At 37.7% G+C, this 20680-nt stretch overlaps 1 protein-coding gene across 4 annotated transcripts in view; it reads left to right on the plus strand.

Moving 5' to 3' along the window:
• LOC126876558 (uncharacterized) overlaps positions 1-20680 on the plus strand; it is a 38332-nt gene that overhangs the window by 14269 nt on the left and 3383 nt on the right. For 2 of the 4 annotated variants that reach the window (XM_050639437.1, XM_050639428.1), the window contains 7 exons: positions 7903-8163; positions 10043-10114; positions 14299-14479; positions 18500-18634; positions 18973-19124; positions 19235-19604; positions 20171-20360. In XM_050639437.1, the coding sequence (XP_050495394.1) occupies positions 7903-8163; positions 10043-10114; positions 14299-14479; positions 18500-18634; positions 18973-19124; positions 19235-19604; positions 20171-20360 (1361 nt within the window). Of the gene's footprint in view, positions 1-2318; positions 2445-7902; positions 8164-10042; positions 10115-14298; positions 14480-18499; positions 18635-18972; positions 19125-19234; positions 19605-20170; positions 20361-20680 lie in introns of those variants that run through there. The other 2 variants (XM_050639454.1, XM_050639448.1) reach the window with 2 other exon arrangements.

A 20680-nucleotide genomic window follows, 5' to 3' on the forward strand; every position in this document is an offset into this window, starting at 1 on the left:
AGAGGGCTATAAAGTATCGAACCGTGAACCATTCTATTCGCGTCGACCTTCGAGTTTACACGGCCCATAAAACCGAAGTTTTATACTTTAAAGCGTTATTCCGGCGACAGAATTCTTGCCGCCTGTTGTTTATCATTGTAACCGTCATGAAACGTGTTTTTGATGGTCGAAGCGTGCGATTAGATTAATTAATGGTGTCTTCGAGGCAAAATCGAACGACGACGATCAATGGTCACTCGAAGGAAAAGCGCTCGGACGTTGGAACAGGTGTTAAGCCAGTTGCACGTGTTCTCCGTGAACACGTTGATGCAGGGGAGACAGAGAAAATGAGCGAAGGAGAGGAATACCGTCGTGCTGTTCCAGAGCAGTGATTCCGGTCAGCCGGAATAGCGGTACTCGCTCGGCCGTACATCTTCGTTCTCCAATTATTACGCTGCTTTCCGCGGCGCGCACCGTACTTACGCCTTGTCGCGAAAGCGGAAGAAACCGCGCGCAGGATGCGTTTCGATAAAATCGTTTCAGTTTTTGTTTCTCTCGGTCGTCTCGGCCGTCTCGATGTCTCTTTCTCTCTTTCTCCCTCTCTCTCTCTCTCTCTCTCTCTCTCCGTCGTTTTCTCTTTTACTCCTCGACGGTGGTTCCCTCCGGTCTGTGTAATTTAGTGGAACTCATTGCCGGGTTTCTTTTCTTGTCGCGACAAGAAGAGAAAGAGGAGATGGAGAAATTGCTAGAGGAGACTCTTTCGCTTTAAGCTCGTACGTTTATTCCTGTACGTGAAATTCGAGATACCGATCGGTCTGGAATTTTCTCGCCTTCCAGAAGAATCTTTACCGTTGCTGGAAGTATAACGGAGAGCAGGAATTCGTTAAACCTGTGTTTCTATAGCGCAGAGTAGGTGCAATTGGAAATTAGAACGAGTGAAAGGAGAATTTGGAAAACAGGACGATGCAAAATGTAACAACGCGTGTTTCGATCGCGCTGCGTTTCAACGGGAGAATCTGCAGCGGCAATTCGTAGTGAGTTTCGTGTATCGTAACGTTTTGTTTGAAGATTTTATCGTGTGATTTTTTTTTTAATTGGCGAGTAACAATAAATAAATAAATAAATAAATGTTAGAATAATTAGGCTAAAATTAGAGATGTTAACGACAGGTCGATTATCTGAGTCACGAGTCAATTTGCTATGTGCAATAATTTTATACAAACTATTATTATTTCAAAACTTCAGAAGTGCTTATTTTGTTCTCGATTCATAACTACGAGAAATTATAACCGTGTCCGGTTTTCTAATCACATGCTTCATTTAACTTACCGTAAAAACGTTTAACGTCTGTTACGTTTTAACCACGAAATATATCTATATCCTTAGGAGAAACACGATCGTAAAAGTTTCAAATTAAAACATGAAAGATGGTCGAAAGTGTTTTTATAAATTAACGGTATACACGCTATTTTCTCGTGAAAATACCTATTTTGCTCTTTTAGTAATTCGATACAACGAAAGAGACATCACTCGTTTTATAGAGAAGACGTAGTAAAATAATTAATACATATATATAACGTATGGCTCATTGCGAAAACAAAAATTCGCAACAGTTATCAACTATCCCTATTTGTCAAGCAAAGAGCGATACATTTTATCCTCGTATAAGCGAATAACCTCAAACTAATTTAACGAACAATAGCCAAATCACTTTACCACTTCGATCAAATCCATCGAAACATCGCAGCACTTGAAAACTCGCGCATCGCACGAACCACGAAACGAGGTGTATACATATTCGGTCAAATTTAACGCGAATAAGAGAAAAACAAAAATAAATTGCAACAAGACGGATTAAAAAAGAAACGCGAATCTTCTGGAAGGCTGCACAACGACGCGCGGAGCGACGCTGCATCGTGCGCGTTTATGAATGCGATTCCCTAGAAGCGTACAGCGGCGCTGCAGCTGCGCCGGGTAGTTGGTTAAGGCATGTGCGCCGAGTAACGGCTAATTGGCCACCTTTCCTCTCCGAGACCGGAGAGGCCCGTCTCTCTTTCTCGTGGCCCGACTCTCGTACTCTCGTGCCAGTTTTGTTCGTTCTGTCGTGCGGTTTGTATCGAGAGAGCCGAGTTAGAGTGCCTCGACGAAAGGATCCAGTGCCACGGTCCGAGCCATGGAGTCTTGTTCACGCGCAGCTTCGAAACGAGGACGCTTCCTTTGATCCCGTGTTCGATTGTCACGTCTTTTTTCTCACCTCCATAGTTCGTGCCGACAACAGATTTCCTACTATTTCTCGAAATCCATCACCACAGTGTCTTGTTTCGTGTTTCGTGTTTCAGTTGGACGAGACTAACGATCTCAGGTTGGATCGTTGATTTTGACGGGAGTATATCGATCTCGCCGTGAGAAGATCCTTGCTTCTGTTTTATAGACAGCATAAAAGAGGTCGACGTTCGAGGTTTGCGGTGAGTTCTTTTTCGTTCCCTTGTTTTTTAGGCTCGTTTTCTTTGATATATAGGGGTTCGTGATCGAACGAGGGAGATAACTATAGGAATGTTGGTATTGGAAGAACGAGTTAGAGGTTCTGTTTCGGTTCGATGACTTAAACTGGCAAGTGTATTCAAAGTAATGCTGTGTTCTCGAAGTGAAATGTGGTTAGGGTATTTCGTAACGTGTTACTATTAAATTGGACTGTTTTGTTTGGCAAGAAATAAACGTGAAAGAACTCGTGACTTCGTCTTTCGGATGGTCGTTTGTCCAATCTGAGGTCATCCGAGGGCACCTCGTGGTTAGGACGTTATAAATATGTAAATGAAGTATGTGTAGTCGTCGTAAAACGCGTATGTTGATGAAGATATAGAATTGAATTTGAAAAGTAATGTAAAAAACCGTTCATATTAACGAACGCTATTATTTTATATAAGCGAAGATACTTTCTTTAAACAAAAAACGATATTTGTATTTTTATATCACCTGAAAAATTCTCCAAATTCTTTTAGAATAGAGTCAGCATGGTCTTATAATTGTTTATTTTATTCGGTAATCATTTTTTCTACTATCCGAATATTCAAAATAGAAATGAAATTTTAGATTAGGGGTATACACAAATCGTGTATTTTCATTGTAAGAATAAAGTAACGTTATTTAATTTATCGAAAGCTAGTGTATATTTTTTATTCATCAGGTATTACGAAATGGGATTACATAATAAAGTAAGGACGATAAGAAGAGATGAAATTGAAAGTGATTCTTCGCTAATTTAGAACGATCAAAGCATCAAAGTATTATAGTAAACTATGTACGTATGTATAAACTAGATGTTGAATCAGAAGCGAATACGAGTATAGTACGATTCTGGTATTCTAGCTGTTTCAGAAACACTGATTTACTGCAATTGTTTTTCTGTCGCAACGAAATGCGGGTCGAATCGCGCGACTCCGATTTACGTAACTTAATCGTCATTTTTTGCCTCTATACCTGTGCTATTTTACCCATTCGTTTCATTTCCATAATCCTTGGCTCTTTAAGCTAAAGATAGCGAAAAGGCACAGTTTATAAGAAAAAAAGCAAGGAAAAAAAATTAACAGTTCCGTTTAAATACAAGCAAAGTACAAGTCGCGAACCACAATGTTCGTTCATCCGAGCCAATTAACTATCACCCTGACACAATTTTTTACAACGGCAAAAGTAACTGATCGTAAGATATCCAATATAAAGGAAACACCCTATATACATGTACATATCTCTTTTAAAGAACCTACACGCTTGTAACACCATTCGCCATAATAAACTATTAACTGGTATCATTGTCATTTCACGCGAGCCACGTTCAAGTTTTGATCCAGATTCGGATTAAGCTCTTGCTTCACCGAAGAAAGCCCAGTAACACTTTCAAATGATTTACGATCGACGAGCTTTACTTTTTCCTCTGGCGAGTGCATCGGAGCCGAACATATCAATCGGCCGTTTCCAATCGCTGATTCGCAATTTCACCGTTCCGAGCACGACCCCGTATCGTGCTGCGATCGTAAAAATCATTGTCAAGCGTCTTCTTTGGCGTGCGAAACGGTCCCCCGAGTATAAGAGTAGATCCGCAAGAAATTGCGATGCTAGAGACACCCACTATACTCGCCCCTCCGTTGATTAGACGTTCGGAGAAATTCAGCCTTAATTGCCCGCGGAACGAGAATCTGACTACGCGTTAACGACGAGGTTAACGAGGAGTCAGCGGGCGTAGTTTTAAGAGTAACGAGGTCCCGGCAAGCAACCGGCTTAATCGAGTGGATAATTTCGGGTTGCAAGCGATTTCCCTCGAAAGGGAATTCCAAATTATTGCGGATACATCCCACATACTGTATTAGGGTGAACAAGCTAGGGTGATATTCAAAATAATACAGCAAGGTGTTAAAATTGGTCAATTGGTCAAGCGTTGAAATTTATGCGTTGGAGCACGCGAACGAACAAATTAACAGAAATTTAAGGCGACGAGAGCGCGATGTGCATTTTAACGCTTTTTATTACGTACGGAAGATGTGTTGGAAGTAATATCATTCGTGTGATGTTAGGATATATCCGGTGTATATTTTCATTAAGACACGAGATATCTCGTCTACGGATTTATACTAGCAATGAGAAACAATAATAAATAATATCCTTGTTATTTTTCTGTTGTATGAATAGAGATTTTGTTCATTGTAAACTGCTACGAAAAGGCATACATGCAAGTGATTTCTTTTCTTATTGAGGTTTTTAATTTGTCATGATTTTTTCCTCTTTGTCGTTGAGATCGAGACGCTTGTTGTTTATATTGAAACTTTAGAAGAATAATTGCTATACGTAGAATCAGAAGAATTGGTATAGTAACGAGTCGATCTGACATTGAAGTTACGTATGTACGTCGTAGTAAATCAGTTCGACAATAATAGCCACTGTTATTATGTAAATGCTAATGTAAACAAAGAGTTTTTATATCCTGGAAAGAAAAAGGTTCCGGTTCTGCGATCACAATTTTTTTCCCGTCCTTAGAAAGAATACGATAACAAAGTGTAGCCACTCATTTTATTTACATCCTGTACACAGGGTGACACAGGTAAAGTGTCACAACATTTTTTTTTTTTTCTAAAAGATTAATAGCGACATTCACTGCACTTTTTATATGAAATGGTAACTGAGATTTGATTTCTTGTTTTTTGAAGTCTTAGTATGCATATACAAACACGTATCTTCAAATATTTTTTGGAAAAATTCGTCAATGTTTGAAGCAGACGATGATACCTACCGTAATCATAAATAGTGTCAACGAGCGACTAAATTATGAACAATTGCAGGTCTTCGTTCTATGTGCTTCATTATACGTTGCACGATAGTGTTAGGTTGTTCACTCATCGCTATGAATACCGAGCTCATAGACCAAGAGATGTTATTACCACATTCGTCGTAATTAGATGTATCTACCTTCCCTCGGCACGCACAAAAACATATTTCCCGTTATAGCAATTCTTGCAACAATAATTCGTAGCCCCGAAGATTGTTTGAAGAGTTAAGAATCGTACGAACCCCGATGAAAGTGAAATTCAGCTGAATGCTATTATTGTATGTTCGGTAATTATAAATTTAGTTCGAAAGGGAAAATGAAAGTTTGTTGTATGAATTGAAATGTTTGACAGATTTGTATTGGAAGTGTAAATATGAAATGTAAATTTGATTCGAAAGGGAAACGAAAGTTTGTCGTATGCATTTAAAAAAATCGACGTGTAACTAACAAGTAGTATAATTTCAACGATTCAGGAAACAACACTATAATCAATTAAATTATAGAGTTAGAAATTTCTAAATTATTTCTTATATTAAACACGTTATGATATTTCTATTCTTTTAACTTTTAGCCTGTAGAAAATGTGTCACTATTGTCATAAAAGTAGAATAATTTATTTATATATATTAATTATGTTTGTCTATCAGGAATGTGATAATAAAGTTTATAAAAAAAATTAAATTGTTTATACACTTTGATAGAATAATAAGCAAGTCTAGGTAATAATAAAGATATCTGAAGTATCTCAAAAATAGATCAAATTTCTATTGTTTTCAAGATAGGAAATATTTGCTAATTAGTCTGTAATTATGCCAAAGTAAATTATAATATAGTACGGAGATTGCCATATAAAGTAAGAATATGTACGTACCTTCAATGTGTAAGGATTACATGTAGGAAAACTATATCTTTGATTCTAAAACGCACACCGTTTGTCAGATATCATTTGTCATATTATCGCTCTACTTAGCGATTGATTTAATTAAATTGCATTACGATGATTCTTCTCTTTAATGCCGTTATAGCTGACGCCTACAGGCGCTTTATCATTGATTTTATCATTGCGATTTACGTCTAGAAAATAAGGGATCAAGATAAGTTATCCGATACAATGATCCTAAATTGACAGAGTAACGTTACATAGATATTCTAAAATATTTTCTTTTTGCTGCGACTTTTCCAAGGAAATATAGTTATTCGAGTAAATATATTCTGTCTGCTGTCTTAAAAGTGCTTGTAAGTACGATAACTGCAATTCACGACTCGTTATAAATATATTTACCTCGTTAACAAGTCACGCAAAGCAGAGTAGGCATTACAAGTATCGTAAATATGCGCGTATATGTTTTTCGTATGGGATTGGAAAACTTATGACGTTCCCACGAGGAGAAAAAATTCTTATAAGAAAAGAACATCGTGTAATTTATTACTTCAACACCGTTAAATTCTTACCATAATTTTATTTTCTAACCGTTCCATAACGTGATTTTGTAAAATACGATCGTCACGATTCTCTAAACTGCTTCCCAAAGCGTTTGTTTTCACACTGTAACGCTAAGAAGTTGAATTAGGGTCTCGGTTTATTGCCCGCTATGCTAATAGGTTTCAAATGTAGATGACAAATTTGCTTTATTATACATTAATGAGAATAGCACAACATAAAAATGTTTAATTTGCAAACTTTGGTACACGAGAGCATCTTATGAATAGATTGCAGATGTTAATGAATAGATATAACTAAAGAAATTGAATCCAAATAAACATTTTTATTTCACTTATGAAATATTATCACGAGTACTTTATTTTTGTTTTCAATATTTTATATATTCTTTCATATTAGGCGCAGTCTGTAAATTTTTATACTTTTAAGTCTTCCATAAATACGTAAGTAGGTATTCACGGTCTATCAAATATTGTAATAACAATCGTTTTCGTTTGTACATGTTATTAGGTTATTCGAAAAGTACATAACGTTTCCAAGATTGGAAAATAATTATTTATTATAAACTCGTGCGAAGTAACGGAATGTTAAATTCTGATAAATGCTACTTATTAATCATTGTATGTATAGAGTAATTAAGAAAAGAAATGCAAGATTAATCAATAGAAAAGATGTTTTTTAGTGTATCAAATCAAATCAAAACAACAAAGACAATGTATCAATAATGAATATGCCAATATTGTTCTATATCACTCGAACTCCATCCGTCCCATTATAAATAGCCAAAAGTTATTACAAAAGGAATAGCGTATAAATTGTTTATAAAAATATACCACGTTTAAATTTTTCTTAAATTTCGTTTACGAATCTTTCGAACAATCCAATATTATCATTTATGTTAGTTGGACAAAATTTCATCTTGTCTTTTATGAATACAAATACTAAAATTTCACCACATTGCTATTTATTCGGACGAACGAGGAAAGAATTTACAAAGTAACAGATTCTCAGCATGCGTCTTTGAACAGAATCGTATTTCATAAAAAATTCATTAAAAGAAAAAGTTGCGGACGTCGAGTTAATCGTAGCATGAAAAGCATTTTAATTTTAAACAGGGAGCATTCGATGCAAATCCCCTCACTCTGCAATCTCGAATAATCTGTTTCAGGTCCCCGCGAATCGGAGGACCCCTCTCTCAGTCGTTAGCGATGATTCCGCCAACGATGCACGGCCATGAATTCAATCAACCTCTGTCGAGGGTGGTTATGGTCCGTAAAACGGATCAAAGGACCTTCAGTAAGGGTAGACGGGGTGGAGAACCTCTCCTGGAAACGGTTACCAGGGAAACCGTCGAGCTTTTCAACGGCGGTCGTGCTGAAAGGAAATACACGTCCGAGACTAGAGACATCGTTACGCCAAAGTCGAACAGGTATGCGTCATTTTTTCTTAATTATATTGACTGAAAGGGAAAACCGGGAGAAACCAGACTTCCTGGAACGTGAATGAAGCGATATGTTCGATGCGTGTATGCGAAGAAATTTCGTTTCGGTAATGTGCTTCCTTCTAGGTAACGTATTTGCAACAGCGTTGTTGATACAACGAGAACCGGTTCACGGCTCTTAGAAATGCCGCGTTGAACGTATCGCTTGTTTCTGGGTAAAACTTCAGAAATGCAAAAGTAGTTTATGTATTTATCCTTTTTTATAGATGTACGTTTCCTTTTTTTAACAGTTAACAAATTTAGAGCCGTGTTTCCTAACAATTTTGGCTCCTGACTCTCTTTTACAACAACTAAATAATCTTTCCTCAATTTTTTTTTTTAATCAAATATGACAATTCATTTTGGCTTACTACGACAAAGTAGACATATCAAAATATCTAAGCGCTACAAATATTTTTAAAACTAATCGCGAGGGCCACGAACCATATGTTGGGAATTCGGAGTTTAGAATATATTCGTAATATATATTTACTTTGTTCGAAACGAGTAGAGAATCAGTTTTACAAGTGAATTTTTGTTAGTCGATAAATTTCGATATTAGCGTGTGTAGTTTGATATGAGATAAATATGGAATGAAATAATTGTAAAGTTCAATGAAATTAAGCTTTTAATGCATTTATAAAAAGATACTCGAACGTAATAACTGTAACGTAATAACTGTAAAGATATATATCTTACTAATACATACGAGTATTCGAATACCTCTTTAGTGTACGAATTTCATTCACGTATTTATGCTCGTTAATCAGGAAATAATTTGTATAAATCATAGTAAATTTAGTACAATTTATACAATTTTATGACCGTCAGCTCATTCAATACATTTTTCTGTGTAGTGTAATTATAAACTATTAGTGAAAAAGTGCATTACTTGTAATAAAGTTTGCCCTTACGGTCTTCAAACACACATAAATATCTGATTTGAGACAGATCAGAACTTATCAATTTTTTTTCTTTGTTATGGTACAGGTTTCCTTATACGTGTAAATATACATACATACATAGGTACTTACACGTGTACATATTAGAACAAGATGTCCCGAGAGAAAAACCTTAAAATACGTAATATTATATCACTGGGATTCGGATAAGGGGTAGACATTCGTTTACTTAGGATGTCTGTTGATTTTGCACCATGTCTGCTACGGGAGAAACACGAGTAAATATTTGTATAGTATGCATTTCGATTTTCCTATACGAATTTCGTTATTCCTTTTTTAAGAACAACTTTTATTCGGTTCTTTTCTCGAGAACTGCTAATAAAGTCCATCTTATTAAAACGTATCATTTTTTTATGTTCAGTATAGCGTTTGTTCTCAGATTCGAAAGGAATAAGAAGGAAACAAGTTTTTAAACGTCGAAAATAACTCTTTTGTTTTAAAACAATCGATGATTAAATTAGACGTTTAATTTAGCTGACCTTTATTGACGTAATCGTACAATTTCGCGAACATACGATTATCGAGCAGATTTGGTTTTATAATTTAACTTCGTCGATTTAATTCATTTTCCATTTAATCATCCACTCGATGTAAACTTCGAAAGCCATTCGCGCAAGCAATTAATCTCTCAAAAGAGCCAGAATAGTCGACGTTTCACCGTTGAATTCCAGCTGTTAGGTGACATGGATCTCGCGTGAATAAGTAATTTTGCTGGAAACACGACCCCAACGCTAATTGATTCGCGGTTAGATGCGTTTTCCGCGTTAATTTCACTCGGGACATCTTGAACGATGTATAGTAATTCTAAGTAAAAGTCAAAGGATGTCCGGCTTGTGTATATCGTAAATCGTTACCCCTCCTTGTAGTATGCCCTCGCTCAGCGTTAACGGAACGAAAAAGAAGGTGGTCGGCTTTGTCGACCAGTTGTCGCCCGAAAGGTATTCACCTATGGTGTGCAGACTTGTAGCCATGCCAAACGCCGATTCTAACGAAGCCGAGCAGCGCGTGAACGAGAGTACTCGACGATTCGATGGCGCAAGGGAAGAAAAAGACGAGAGAAAGAGAGAAGGAGAATCCACCGTTTGTACCTTTCAGGGCTTCGTTAGGTTCGGTGAATGGCCTTAGTGTTTAATAGTAATGACATAGTCGACGAATACGAAGCCGAGAGAAAGTCCATTTAGTGCACGAAATTGAAAGAAATATTGTCAATTGTCGTTGGTACTTTATCGAGTGTAAAACGTGTAAATAAAAAAAAAAAATCCTCGAATAAAACATTTACTCGAAGAAAATCAAATGCAATAACATTGATCACGAAGAATTACCGCACGCATAGAAGAAGCTAAACCTACCAGGTGAACGTAAAATAGAAAGGCAATTGAAACCGATAGCATCACGGTGCAATCGCACGAAGCTCAACACTCGCGCAACTCAATTCCCATTCTTTCGTCTGCGATACTTAAAACACCAAAAAATTCCTATGATTCCATCGAACGAGATATCTTTAAAAGTAACCGGTGAAAGTTTTCAACGATTCTTAAACGAGATCATCTCGAGCACTGCAGCAGAGAATCAAAAGCAAGATTCTCGTGCGTGCAAAAGTCCGGCTGTCCAACTTTCCAAATTTACGTTCGCGAAGAACAATGCCCTTTCCATCCGTGCGTTCACCGTTTCCCCTGAAAGTTCGCGCTCGAACGTTCGCGAGGGTTAATAAATCGTTGTCGACGCGCGAGAAGCAGCGGGACGCGAGAAAGGACGGGGGAACGTTTCTTCTGGTGGCGAGTGGCGACCGTGGCCGTGGTCGAGGAGACTCGTAGGAAGAAGGAAGTAAAAGCGTGCACGCGCGGACGACGGCGTATGGAAGCGCGCGCGCTCGCGTGAACCTGAAACGGTCGCGGTGCGCGCGTAATTCTTGCCGTGGCATCTCGCGTGTTCCACGACGTTCTTGGTGTCCCACGCCGCTTTCTCTCGGCTTCTTCGTCGTTACTTCACCGCCTGAATGCTGATACTGTAAATACGCTGAGCTGTTGCCTGACAAAAGGAGCAACGATGGCTACGACGGTCACGTTGAAAATGTCGTGCCTCGCTACGATCCCCATTTTCAATGGAGGAGTCATTCACTGTCGCGACGTATTTGGACGCTTCGCCGGGTTTAATTGAGTTTAGCGCATTGAGTTTGTAATGCCTGCGTGGCGATGATGTTGATTGCGATTGATTATCGAAGAATAGAGTCGCATTTTCAGATGGGAAACAACTGGCGGAAATATTTGATTATTTATCGTAAGGAATTTTTATGAATATATTGTGTATATTGTGCGGAACTTTTTGAAATTTTAGGTGATGTCTGAGGCAGCATGTCTGACATTTTGATAAATTATTACAAGTATTCTGGCATAATTTTTAAAGGTTATCTATGAAGTCCTTGTTAACGCTATATCGATGCATCTGCAATTATTAAACAAACGTAACAATTATTTTCCCAAACGAATAGCCGTTCGCATTTAGATCCACTGACGAGCAACAAAAGAGAATTAGAAACATCGCAGACACGATAGATACTCGTTAAAAGTTTTTCATGAACATATATATCTTAACGTATGAATCACTTCTTTAGTACATTAAAGACAGATCTTCAATTTTACAATGTCTATTTTTTTTAAGTATTATTATCTATCGCTAAATAGTTAGATTGTTAGATTATATTTCTATGTATGATATTAAACATTGCTTGGATATTTTCTCAGAATCGAAATATGAGAACCACTAAAGTCGCTTAGGATCTTTCATTTAATTCCTCGGTATAATACTAAACCCACCAAGAATTTCATGATTCTTCGTACGAGACTCGTCTCGCGTAAATTCATCGCGTCGACGAACGATTGGCGAACAAAGCCAGTTCCATGTCAGATACAATTACCAGGGATAATCCTTGGTCGTTTGCTTTTGTTGGGTCGTTTATCTCGCTCTAGAGTATTCTAGACGATGCTATTCGTTAAAATGACGCGGTATGAGGCGCCGACCATAAATTTCACGCGCATTTGCAAACGACGCGTCGGGAAAGCAATTGTGGAATAAATTGTTAGCAGATACTTGCGACAGATTCACACGTAACGTTATATTTTCGCGATAATAGACGCATAAATGGACAAAGAGACTCGTTAACGATACTATATCCTGCCGGCATCACAGTATTCAGCCCACAGTGGAACATACACTAGAAATAGATTAGAGGCACTCGTACAATTTCACGAAGCACGTTTAAACGATCTTCTTGTTCGACCGCTTCGGCTCGCGTTTTGCATGTGCCGCAACGATTTTTCCTTTCTGACGACGCACAGAGGGAGATCGCCGGCAGTTTCGCGCACGCTTTTCTCGACCTTTCAGCTTTTGGCCACGCGAGACACAAAAGGCTTCTGTTCGCAGATCCGTCGACGGAACTCGGATGGATCGTCGAGTTCCGGGCGAAATTGTACGGCGCCGGCTTTAACGCTGCTTACACTTGTTTAATTTCGTTTGATTCAGCGTCTCGATGAACGAGAAACGAGGCTGAAGAGAAGCGGACGCTAATTTAACACGTTCCCCGCCGTCAGCTCTTTTTGCTTGTATCCTTTAAGGAGCTGTTGAAGTTGAGAATTCCGCTGGCATCTTTAAGGGAATGTTTTAACAAAGTAAATAAAGAATGTTTTAGCATTTAAGAGAATGTTTTAGGAGAGTAAATTGGCGAATTGTTTAAATCGTCCGATTATAGTAATGGCACCTGGGTATTTTGATCCTGTTGCTTCAATTAATTTAGATATGTCCTGTATCGATCTATTTGTAATCCATTCATTTCTTAAGAACCATTCCTTTCGAAGCTACGACTTTAATAAATTCGGAGAATGATTTGATTTTAAGAAGAGATTTAACGGGCCTGGTACACGGAACTGAAGATTTGACAAACAGCTGGTAAAATTCCGATAAACGCAACGAAATTGGAGAGTTTATCGGGCATGTGTTAAATCCACGTGAATCTGTGATTCGTTCGACGATGGAATTCCAACGAACTATCAAAAGACGTGTCGCGCATATGTTGCAGGCAGTGTGAACGCTTTAAGAAAAACAGACAAGGATCCTCAGCACGTAGCGAAACTTGTGACGAATAATTGGAAAGGCGAAAGCGGATTAAGCAGAGAAATAGCAGGACACCGAAGACTAAACATTCGTTGCGGGAATCGAATAATTTCAAACGATTAAGCGACTTAGCGAACTTTCCATTTAAGCCTTTGGGAAAGATGGTATTTTGAGAAAATGTTTGCCTACGAATCTGCAGAATTGCTTGCCATGCTTTTCGCTTTAAGTGTTTGTCGAGTCGGGTGATATAAAAATAACAAAAATGTATGATTCATGGATTAATAGCTGGAACCGAGTTTCTTTTTCTTGTTCATCCATCTTTCAACTTCAGTCCACTCGTTTCCAAGAAAACGATTTTACTACCACCACACTCTAGCGAAGAATTTTCGAAACTGCATCGTACGAGTATCTTCAATTCCAGATATATTATAAATAAAATTTCTAATCTAAACAGGTCAATATAAACGTAGCATAATCTACAGATAAAATTTAGAATTAGAAGTTGACGTGATAAACAAAGTTGATTCGTGAATTCTACAACCCCGTATATATTCAATTTTTTCCTATATCAGTCATGGTCGTTCTTTAAATTATTGTCTTTGTGTTTACCATACAACACGTATGCATACTCGATTATCGGAATTCTCGTGAAATTCAAACAATCAATTTCTCACTCCGATTAGCTTGTACCCCGAAAAGAATGGTTCTTTAAATATATCCAATCAAAGCTCCTTTCAATGCACAGCTGACTTGTACGCTGCTACGAATACAAACGGTTCAATCACACTGCTTTTTGATCGACTCCATTGAGATTCGACGTACGTCGAAGCTAAATCGCCGACAGCTTGAAACGCCGGCGACACAACGCAACATAGACCCGTTGTTTCCGAGGAAACCTTTCATAGAAGTTGCTTGTCTAAATCTGTGCACCGCTAGCCGCGAGTGTCACTGCCTCAAATCTGAAAGGCTCGCTGTGCTTCTGCATCGAGCGTATAATCGATTTACTGATTTTCAGGTCGAGGACGGATTCGGTGAGATCGAAATCTCCTTTGACAGCGTCGCCAGCGTCTCCAGGGCCACTGTCGAATTCCTTGCACGGCAGTTTCCACGGTAGTTTAGGAAGCGACGGCATGTCTTGCAGCAGTGCCAGGTCATCGTCGGCCTCCCCCGACTCTGCAAGATATTCGTCGACACCGGTAAATATATTTTTCTATGATCGATCGTATTGCGATCGAAATTCTGCTTCCAAAGAATTTTCTGTTATATAAGAAGAATAGAAAGTTACACGATTTTGAAATACGAGGGTGGAATTCCATTCGAAGTGGAACTGCTTGTGAAACAAAATTTTAGTTAGCGTCGAATTAAACGAATTCCTGTTCGCTCCATCTATCAAATTGTATATCTTTGTTATACGCAGAAAATAAATTTAATCAAATTTCATTTTCTATGATAAATCACAGACAATGGAGAGAGTCGATTAACTCTTATTATACAAATTCCAGTTATATGAACCGCTTGTCCTTCGATTCAGATAAATGAATTTCTACCGTATAGAAACTTAAATGCGAAGTAAAAGTTGAACATTTATTTGAAAGTGCATTAAATTCTTCTTGCAAGTATCTCAAATGGAAAAGTTCCCATATGTCAGAGATACCTTACCTATGTACTGGTAAAAGAGTTACAGCGAGAATGTCACGTAGTAGATACAGGAAATCGTGAAATTAACAAATTACCGGTTGTCTCCTCACGTCGTTTGAATTATTTCGCGATAGTTTGAACGTTTCGCACGTAAGGCGAGACATTCGAACTTCAGATATGATAGTCTACATAAAATTTATTATAAGAATAATATCATAAGAATAATAATATATAAAATCGACTGTGTCGAGTGCCGATTTTAGGAAGATTTATATACCAAGGTTTTGGGTCCTATGGAGGGGTTGTCACCCCTGCGCCCAGCGCCTGTCAGAAAGCGCCTATCATGTTACTGTCTTCTGGGTTTGGGACACTATCTGGTTATTGTCTCAATGGCTGTGCCCTGCAGGATGTTTGGGAGACGTGGTTATCCTATTATCGTTTTACGAGCTTGCGACAAAAACATAAAATCAGTCCTCGGGCAACATCGTAATATCTTTTTATCCTTCTGAGATGTTTTTCAGGCTTACACGATATCGATCTAGAATTATCTTTTCTTTTGTAATACATAATTCTCCATACTTATATACGTATATAAACCCAGACGTTAACTTTTAAATTAGTACATTTACATCCAGTCCATTAATTGCATTCCTTAAACCCTAATTACCGCAACATATCCACAAACTATCGATGTATAAATCATCCCTTGTCAAGAAGAAAACGAACGGCGATTTCATTTTCATTATTCATCGTCAACGTGAACGAAACGCGTGAAAATCGAAACGAAAAGGAACAGACAAACACGCACGAGTTACCGTAATCGGTTACCGTTTGAAGGGTTAAACGGCGAAGTAAATCATCGTCACGCGTTCACGCGATCACGTGAATCCTAACTCCGTGTGTAGACGAGCGAGCGACATCGGGGTACGTTGGCATCTGTCGATGACTCAGGATCGTTCCCTTTTCGAGAGACACGTCTAGTGAACGGCTGTGCATAACGCCTCGGGAAATCGTTACTCTCGCAATGATGACTAATCGTCTTCGAGAGTCGAGTTCGCGTGCTGTGTTGATTTTTCTCGGCTCGCTTTTACACTTTGCGTCCATCCGCGCTGTTCTTCTATTTGTTCTATTTAATCTTCTATTTATTCCTTGTACGCGAGGACACTGTGCTCTCGTTTACTATGACTCGCGCGCAGATCGAAGAGAAACGAGTATAAATAGGAAATTGGCAGGGGGCTGAGTTCTCTCGAGACTCGTCAACTACTTGATTTCGGACGAGGTTTCTCATTTCCGCATAGAATAATTGCGTTAGACAAGGAGGGTGGAAAATAAACTAATCTAATTAGAGTAGATTAGAGTTTGGAGCTTTTTGAACTTTCGCCTCATATCGGCAGATATAACATAAGAATTAACAATCACCAAAATCCACTAGTTATTCGATTACTTGACACGATGGATCAGATTCGCAGGCTAAAAAGCATTCTAGATTTAAACATTAGATAATCAAACATACGATAATCACTTATTATTCATGTTATAGTACCACGCCAGAATAATTTAATTATAATTGTCAATGAGAATTGATTGTAAACTACTTCCAAATAAAAAAAAAAAATATCGGCAGATGCATCGCGCAATTATAGAGGAGCGTGGTATTTGTTGAAGAATTAATTCGTGGTGAGTCTACAGTATAAATTCGTACAGTTTCAATTGCTAACATTTTAAACGATAATACTACGTTTCTACGTTTTATCAAAATATTATATTTTATCGCAAGTTTGTAGCGAATCAAGGTAGAAAAGGATTCGCAAGTATTCAAGACCTACAAACTTGTTCTACGTCTTTGCTATTACTCCCATTTTCCATAGTTGGATAGTAGAGAACCTGTGATGGAATTTACCTTATTTTTCATTCATTTTCCCCACAAAATCAGTGTTTTATTCTAGAATCTAGAAGAATCTAATCAGAATCAAAATCTAGGACGATCTTCAACGTCTCGTTGCACTTCTATTTACACCATTTGTCTTGTCAGCATCCGTGGCCGCATTAATCAAATGGCCAACGAAGCGTCGCGTGACATTTGCGCGGAAATTAAAAATACGCAACGACCGGTCGATAGTGCATGTTGGACAAAAATATATCTGAAGTTGGCTTTTCTTCCGGCTATCGACCGATAAAATTAATTACTATGCCGCTGTTAATCATATAAATCTTTCCGTTTAATCGTTTCAACTTGAAAAATTACATAGATCCGTAGATCGATTACCGGGTCTCTTCTTATACTTGTTAGTTGCGGAGGAGTCGAAGCTAATCCGAAGAGAAACGCGCGACCGGAAACCCCAACGATAGAGGAGGACGTGCCGATTTTACGATAGCTTGCTTCCTGACTGTCGTGTGCTGGAAATGATCGCGTTACGATAGCACGATGGGAAATCATTTCTGCCAGTCAGTCTACTCCCCATTGGATATTCCGCATCTAGGTTATTAGGGACGTCACCGTCTTTATTGCTGGCTGCATTCGCGCGATCGCGTGATTTCGCTTTGACCGTAACGTGCACGCGTGCACATATACAGGGTGTGACAAAAGGTTGATTCGTCGTGTTATTTATGAGATAGATTTATCTTAATTTAGATAAAGTGCAGCTTGATTAATAGAAACTCCGGGTTAAGCCGTTAACGAGATTAAGCGAATGTTGCATCAGTGTAATCTTTCATTTGTAACTCTTTTCAGTTAATTTAGATTATTAGATACGTCGTTTAATGTTGTGCCTATGGAAGGAAATTCCAGGTATGTGCTTCGTATAATTATTTTTCGTCATTACTTCGTCTTTTTATCTAGACTTTAGAATCTTGACAAATTCCACGAAAATGAAGTATTTCATTATAGAACTTTGACAAATTATCTTTTTGTTTTTAGACATTGACATTTTGGCTTTTGCAATCGTAATTAGTACTTTTGTAATTTTGTTCGAGTTTCTCTATTAACTGCTCGCCATTAGGGAACGATGCTGATGGATTAATACTTTCAGTATGAATATAACCGATGTGGGAAGGTTTTCTTTTCTATAGACCCTGTATATGCACGTACAAGGAAAACGGCTATAATAAAACTGCGATCGTATTGCTATTCTCTAATTGCAATAGCTGTTTCAGCAAATTAAAGCGTAGGAGCGTTTGCTTTGAGACGATCAGAGGGCGCGATGTTTTACGAGAAGGAATATTAAATTAGTTTCGGTTATATAAATAATTTTCGTGAGGTCAATAACCTCAGAATTAATTGGAGTAAATACCAAACTGGAATAAACCTTTTGCACAACGATTTGATATTACTGATCAAATTAGTTATATAATTAAAATATCTTATTCTTTTTAATTCTGTAGCAAAGCATCGCGAACCCGATAATAGAGGAGACTTCTCTCTAGCTCCTGAAATCGAAGAAAATATTTGATATTCCGTGACTGAACGCAATCTTGATTTTATTTGCTGTGTATTTTATTTTTAAAAGGTTTCATATTGTTGTCCTATTTATATCGCACAAACTTTGTCTATCACGCGGTATTCTGTCTGTGTGTTGTAGATATCAAAGACTGACACACGTAAACCATCTGTGCGCAGATTGGGGCCTCCTAAGGAATTTATCAACGTTTGCATCGAGACGCACAATTTGTATCGCGCTAGGCATGGAGTACCACCTCTTCGTCTCAACAAACAGGTTATTTCCTCTTCATGTTTATCGATAAATAAACTCAGCTGGTATATGTATATATATATATATAGCTGAATAAATTAAATCTTGCGTCAGCAGAACCTACGGTATTTAAAAATATTCTCTATCGTATTAAAACGTATCGTATATTTAATTATTTCCTTAAAGATTCGTTGTTTAAAAAGAATATTAATACACCCCTTTTCGTTTCAATATCAAGTACAGTATGATGATACTTTGTAGAATATTTTAACAATTTTTTCTTTATAAAGTTGAAATTTTATAAAAATTGTAGCATAGAACCGTTCAACTCTATATTTCATATTTCCTCTATTTGTTTGCAGTTATGTAAAACAAGTCAGGACTGGGCCAATATACTGGCGGCTAGGGGTAGGTTAGAGCACAGGGCAAACATAGATTACGGTGAAAATTTGTACTGTATGTGGAGTTCCAACCCGAAGACTATCGTAGGTGGCGAGGAGCCGGTAAACGAATGGTAACTATATAAAATTTACGTTCAATGAACTCGATGTAATTGATGGTAAGAATCGTGATAGCGATGTGTGGCGTCCACCTTTCTAATTTTATTACACATTTTATTCACAGGTATGCGGAAGAGGCGCAACATCAGTACGGAAAGGAGCCCACCACCCTAAAAACTGGCCACTTCACCCAAGTCGTGTGGAAGGACAGCACCGAGTTGGGCGTTGGAATGGCCAGGAATCGAAACGGCGAGGTTTACGTCGTTTGTAATTACAATCCAGCGGGAAATTTCTTGGGCAGCTTCACGGAGAACGTTCTACCTCCAGGAAGTCCGAGTCCTACTAAAAAAATCACCTTTTTAGATCCTAAATCACATTACACGTTAGACGAACAAGCGTGGCAACAAGAGGCTCTAGTCGTTCACAACGAATACAGAAGGAGACATCGTGTCCCAGACATGAGGTTAAGCGTAGAATTAATCGCTGCTGCCAAGGTAACACTTTTTACTCTATTCTGTTGGATTGATCGTAATTGTTGAACTCTGATTTTGATATAATCCTTCGTAAACATAAGTTGCTTATAAGCTTCGAACTATTTTATTGACGTTAATATCAAATAAGAATAAAAACTTTTAAATAGTTAAATTTATAAATGATAAAGCGAAGATTTTCAATTTCTCCATTAATCGTTGTTTCGATAATCAAGATTTTACTGTAATGTAATATTTTTTCTATGATTTAACATGATTTTGACTTGTATTTAACAACGAAACATTTTAGCAACGTTAAATGTATTTTAGCTATATTTTTAACTATTAAATTTGATATCTGTTCATAAAAAGATTCATTTTTAAAACGTCCTATTGCAAAAATAATATTTTTTGCTTTGTAGTGCTAGACTTTATCAACGGATCAGCAGTTCGTTCATGATGCTTTTAATTTACGTAATTGTAATTTGTCTGGAACTCCATGCGGTCATGACTTAGCTAGTTTGCAATTGATCGTGCACGGATGGACTCAAGAGTAACGCTCGATTACGAATTTTTTCCTCTATCTTCAGGCGTGGGCGAACACGTTGCTGAACACGAACAAGCTGATTCCCCAGTCGACTTCTCCGTACGGGGAGAATATCTACTCGATGCAGTGTTCCGATCCGAAGTTGATTGTACCAGCACGAGAAGTTGTTTCCAAATGGTATTCCGAGAGGAAGGATCACAAGTATGGAACGGAACCAAAGGTCTTAAACACATGTACGTAATAAACGTACAAAAGCTAATTTATCGATTATCTTCACCCATAATATTGCTAGAAGTAATTTATTAAAAATATCGATCAACGAAGGCTGTCTAGTTTCTAAATAGTACTAATGTATATTTTCTTGCTGTTTAATCGTTAACGTTGTAAGACAATTTTTGCTAAAGTAAGCGTATCATATTTTATAAATTATTAATTTGTAATATTTTTATATCTAGTAACAAAATTGATATATGCTAATTTCTTGCGAGATAATAAATTCTTTACAAAATTTAAGAAATTATACTTTTTGATGGTACTCCTGTGTTACCGTTTC

This window comes from Bombus huntii, chromosome 2, assembly GCF_024542735.1.
Source record: "Bombus huntii isolate Logan2020A chromosome 2, iyBomHunt1.1, whole genome shotgun sequence".
In the NCBI taxonomy this organism is placed as follows: Eukaryota; Metazoa; Arthropoda; class Insecta; order Hymenoptera; family Apidae; genus Bombus; species Bombus huntii.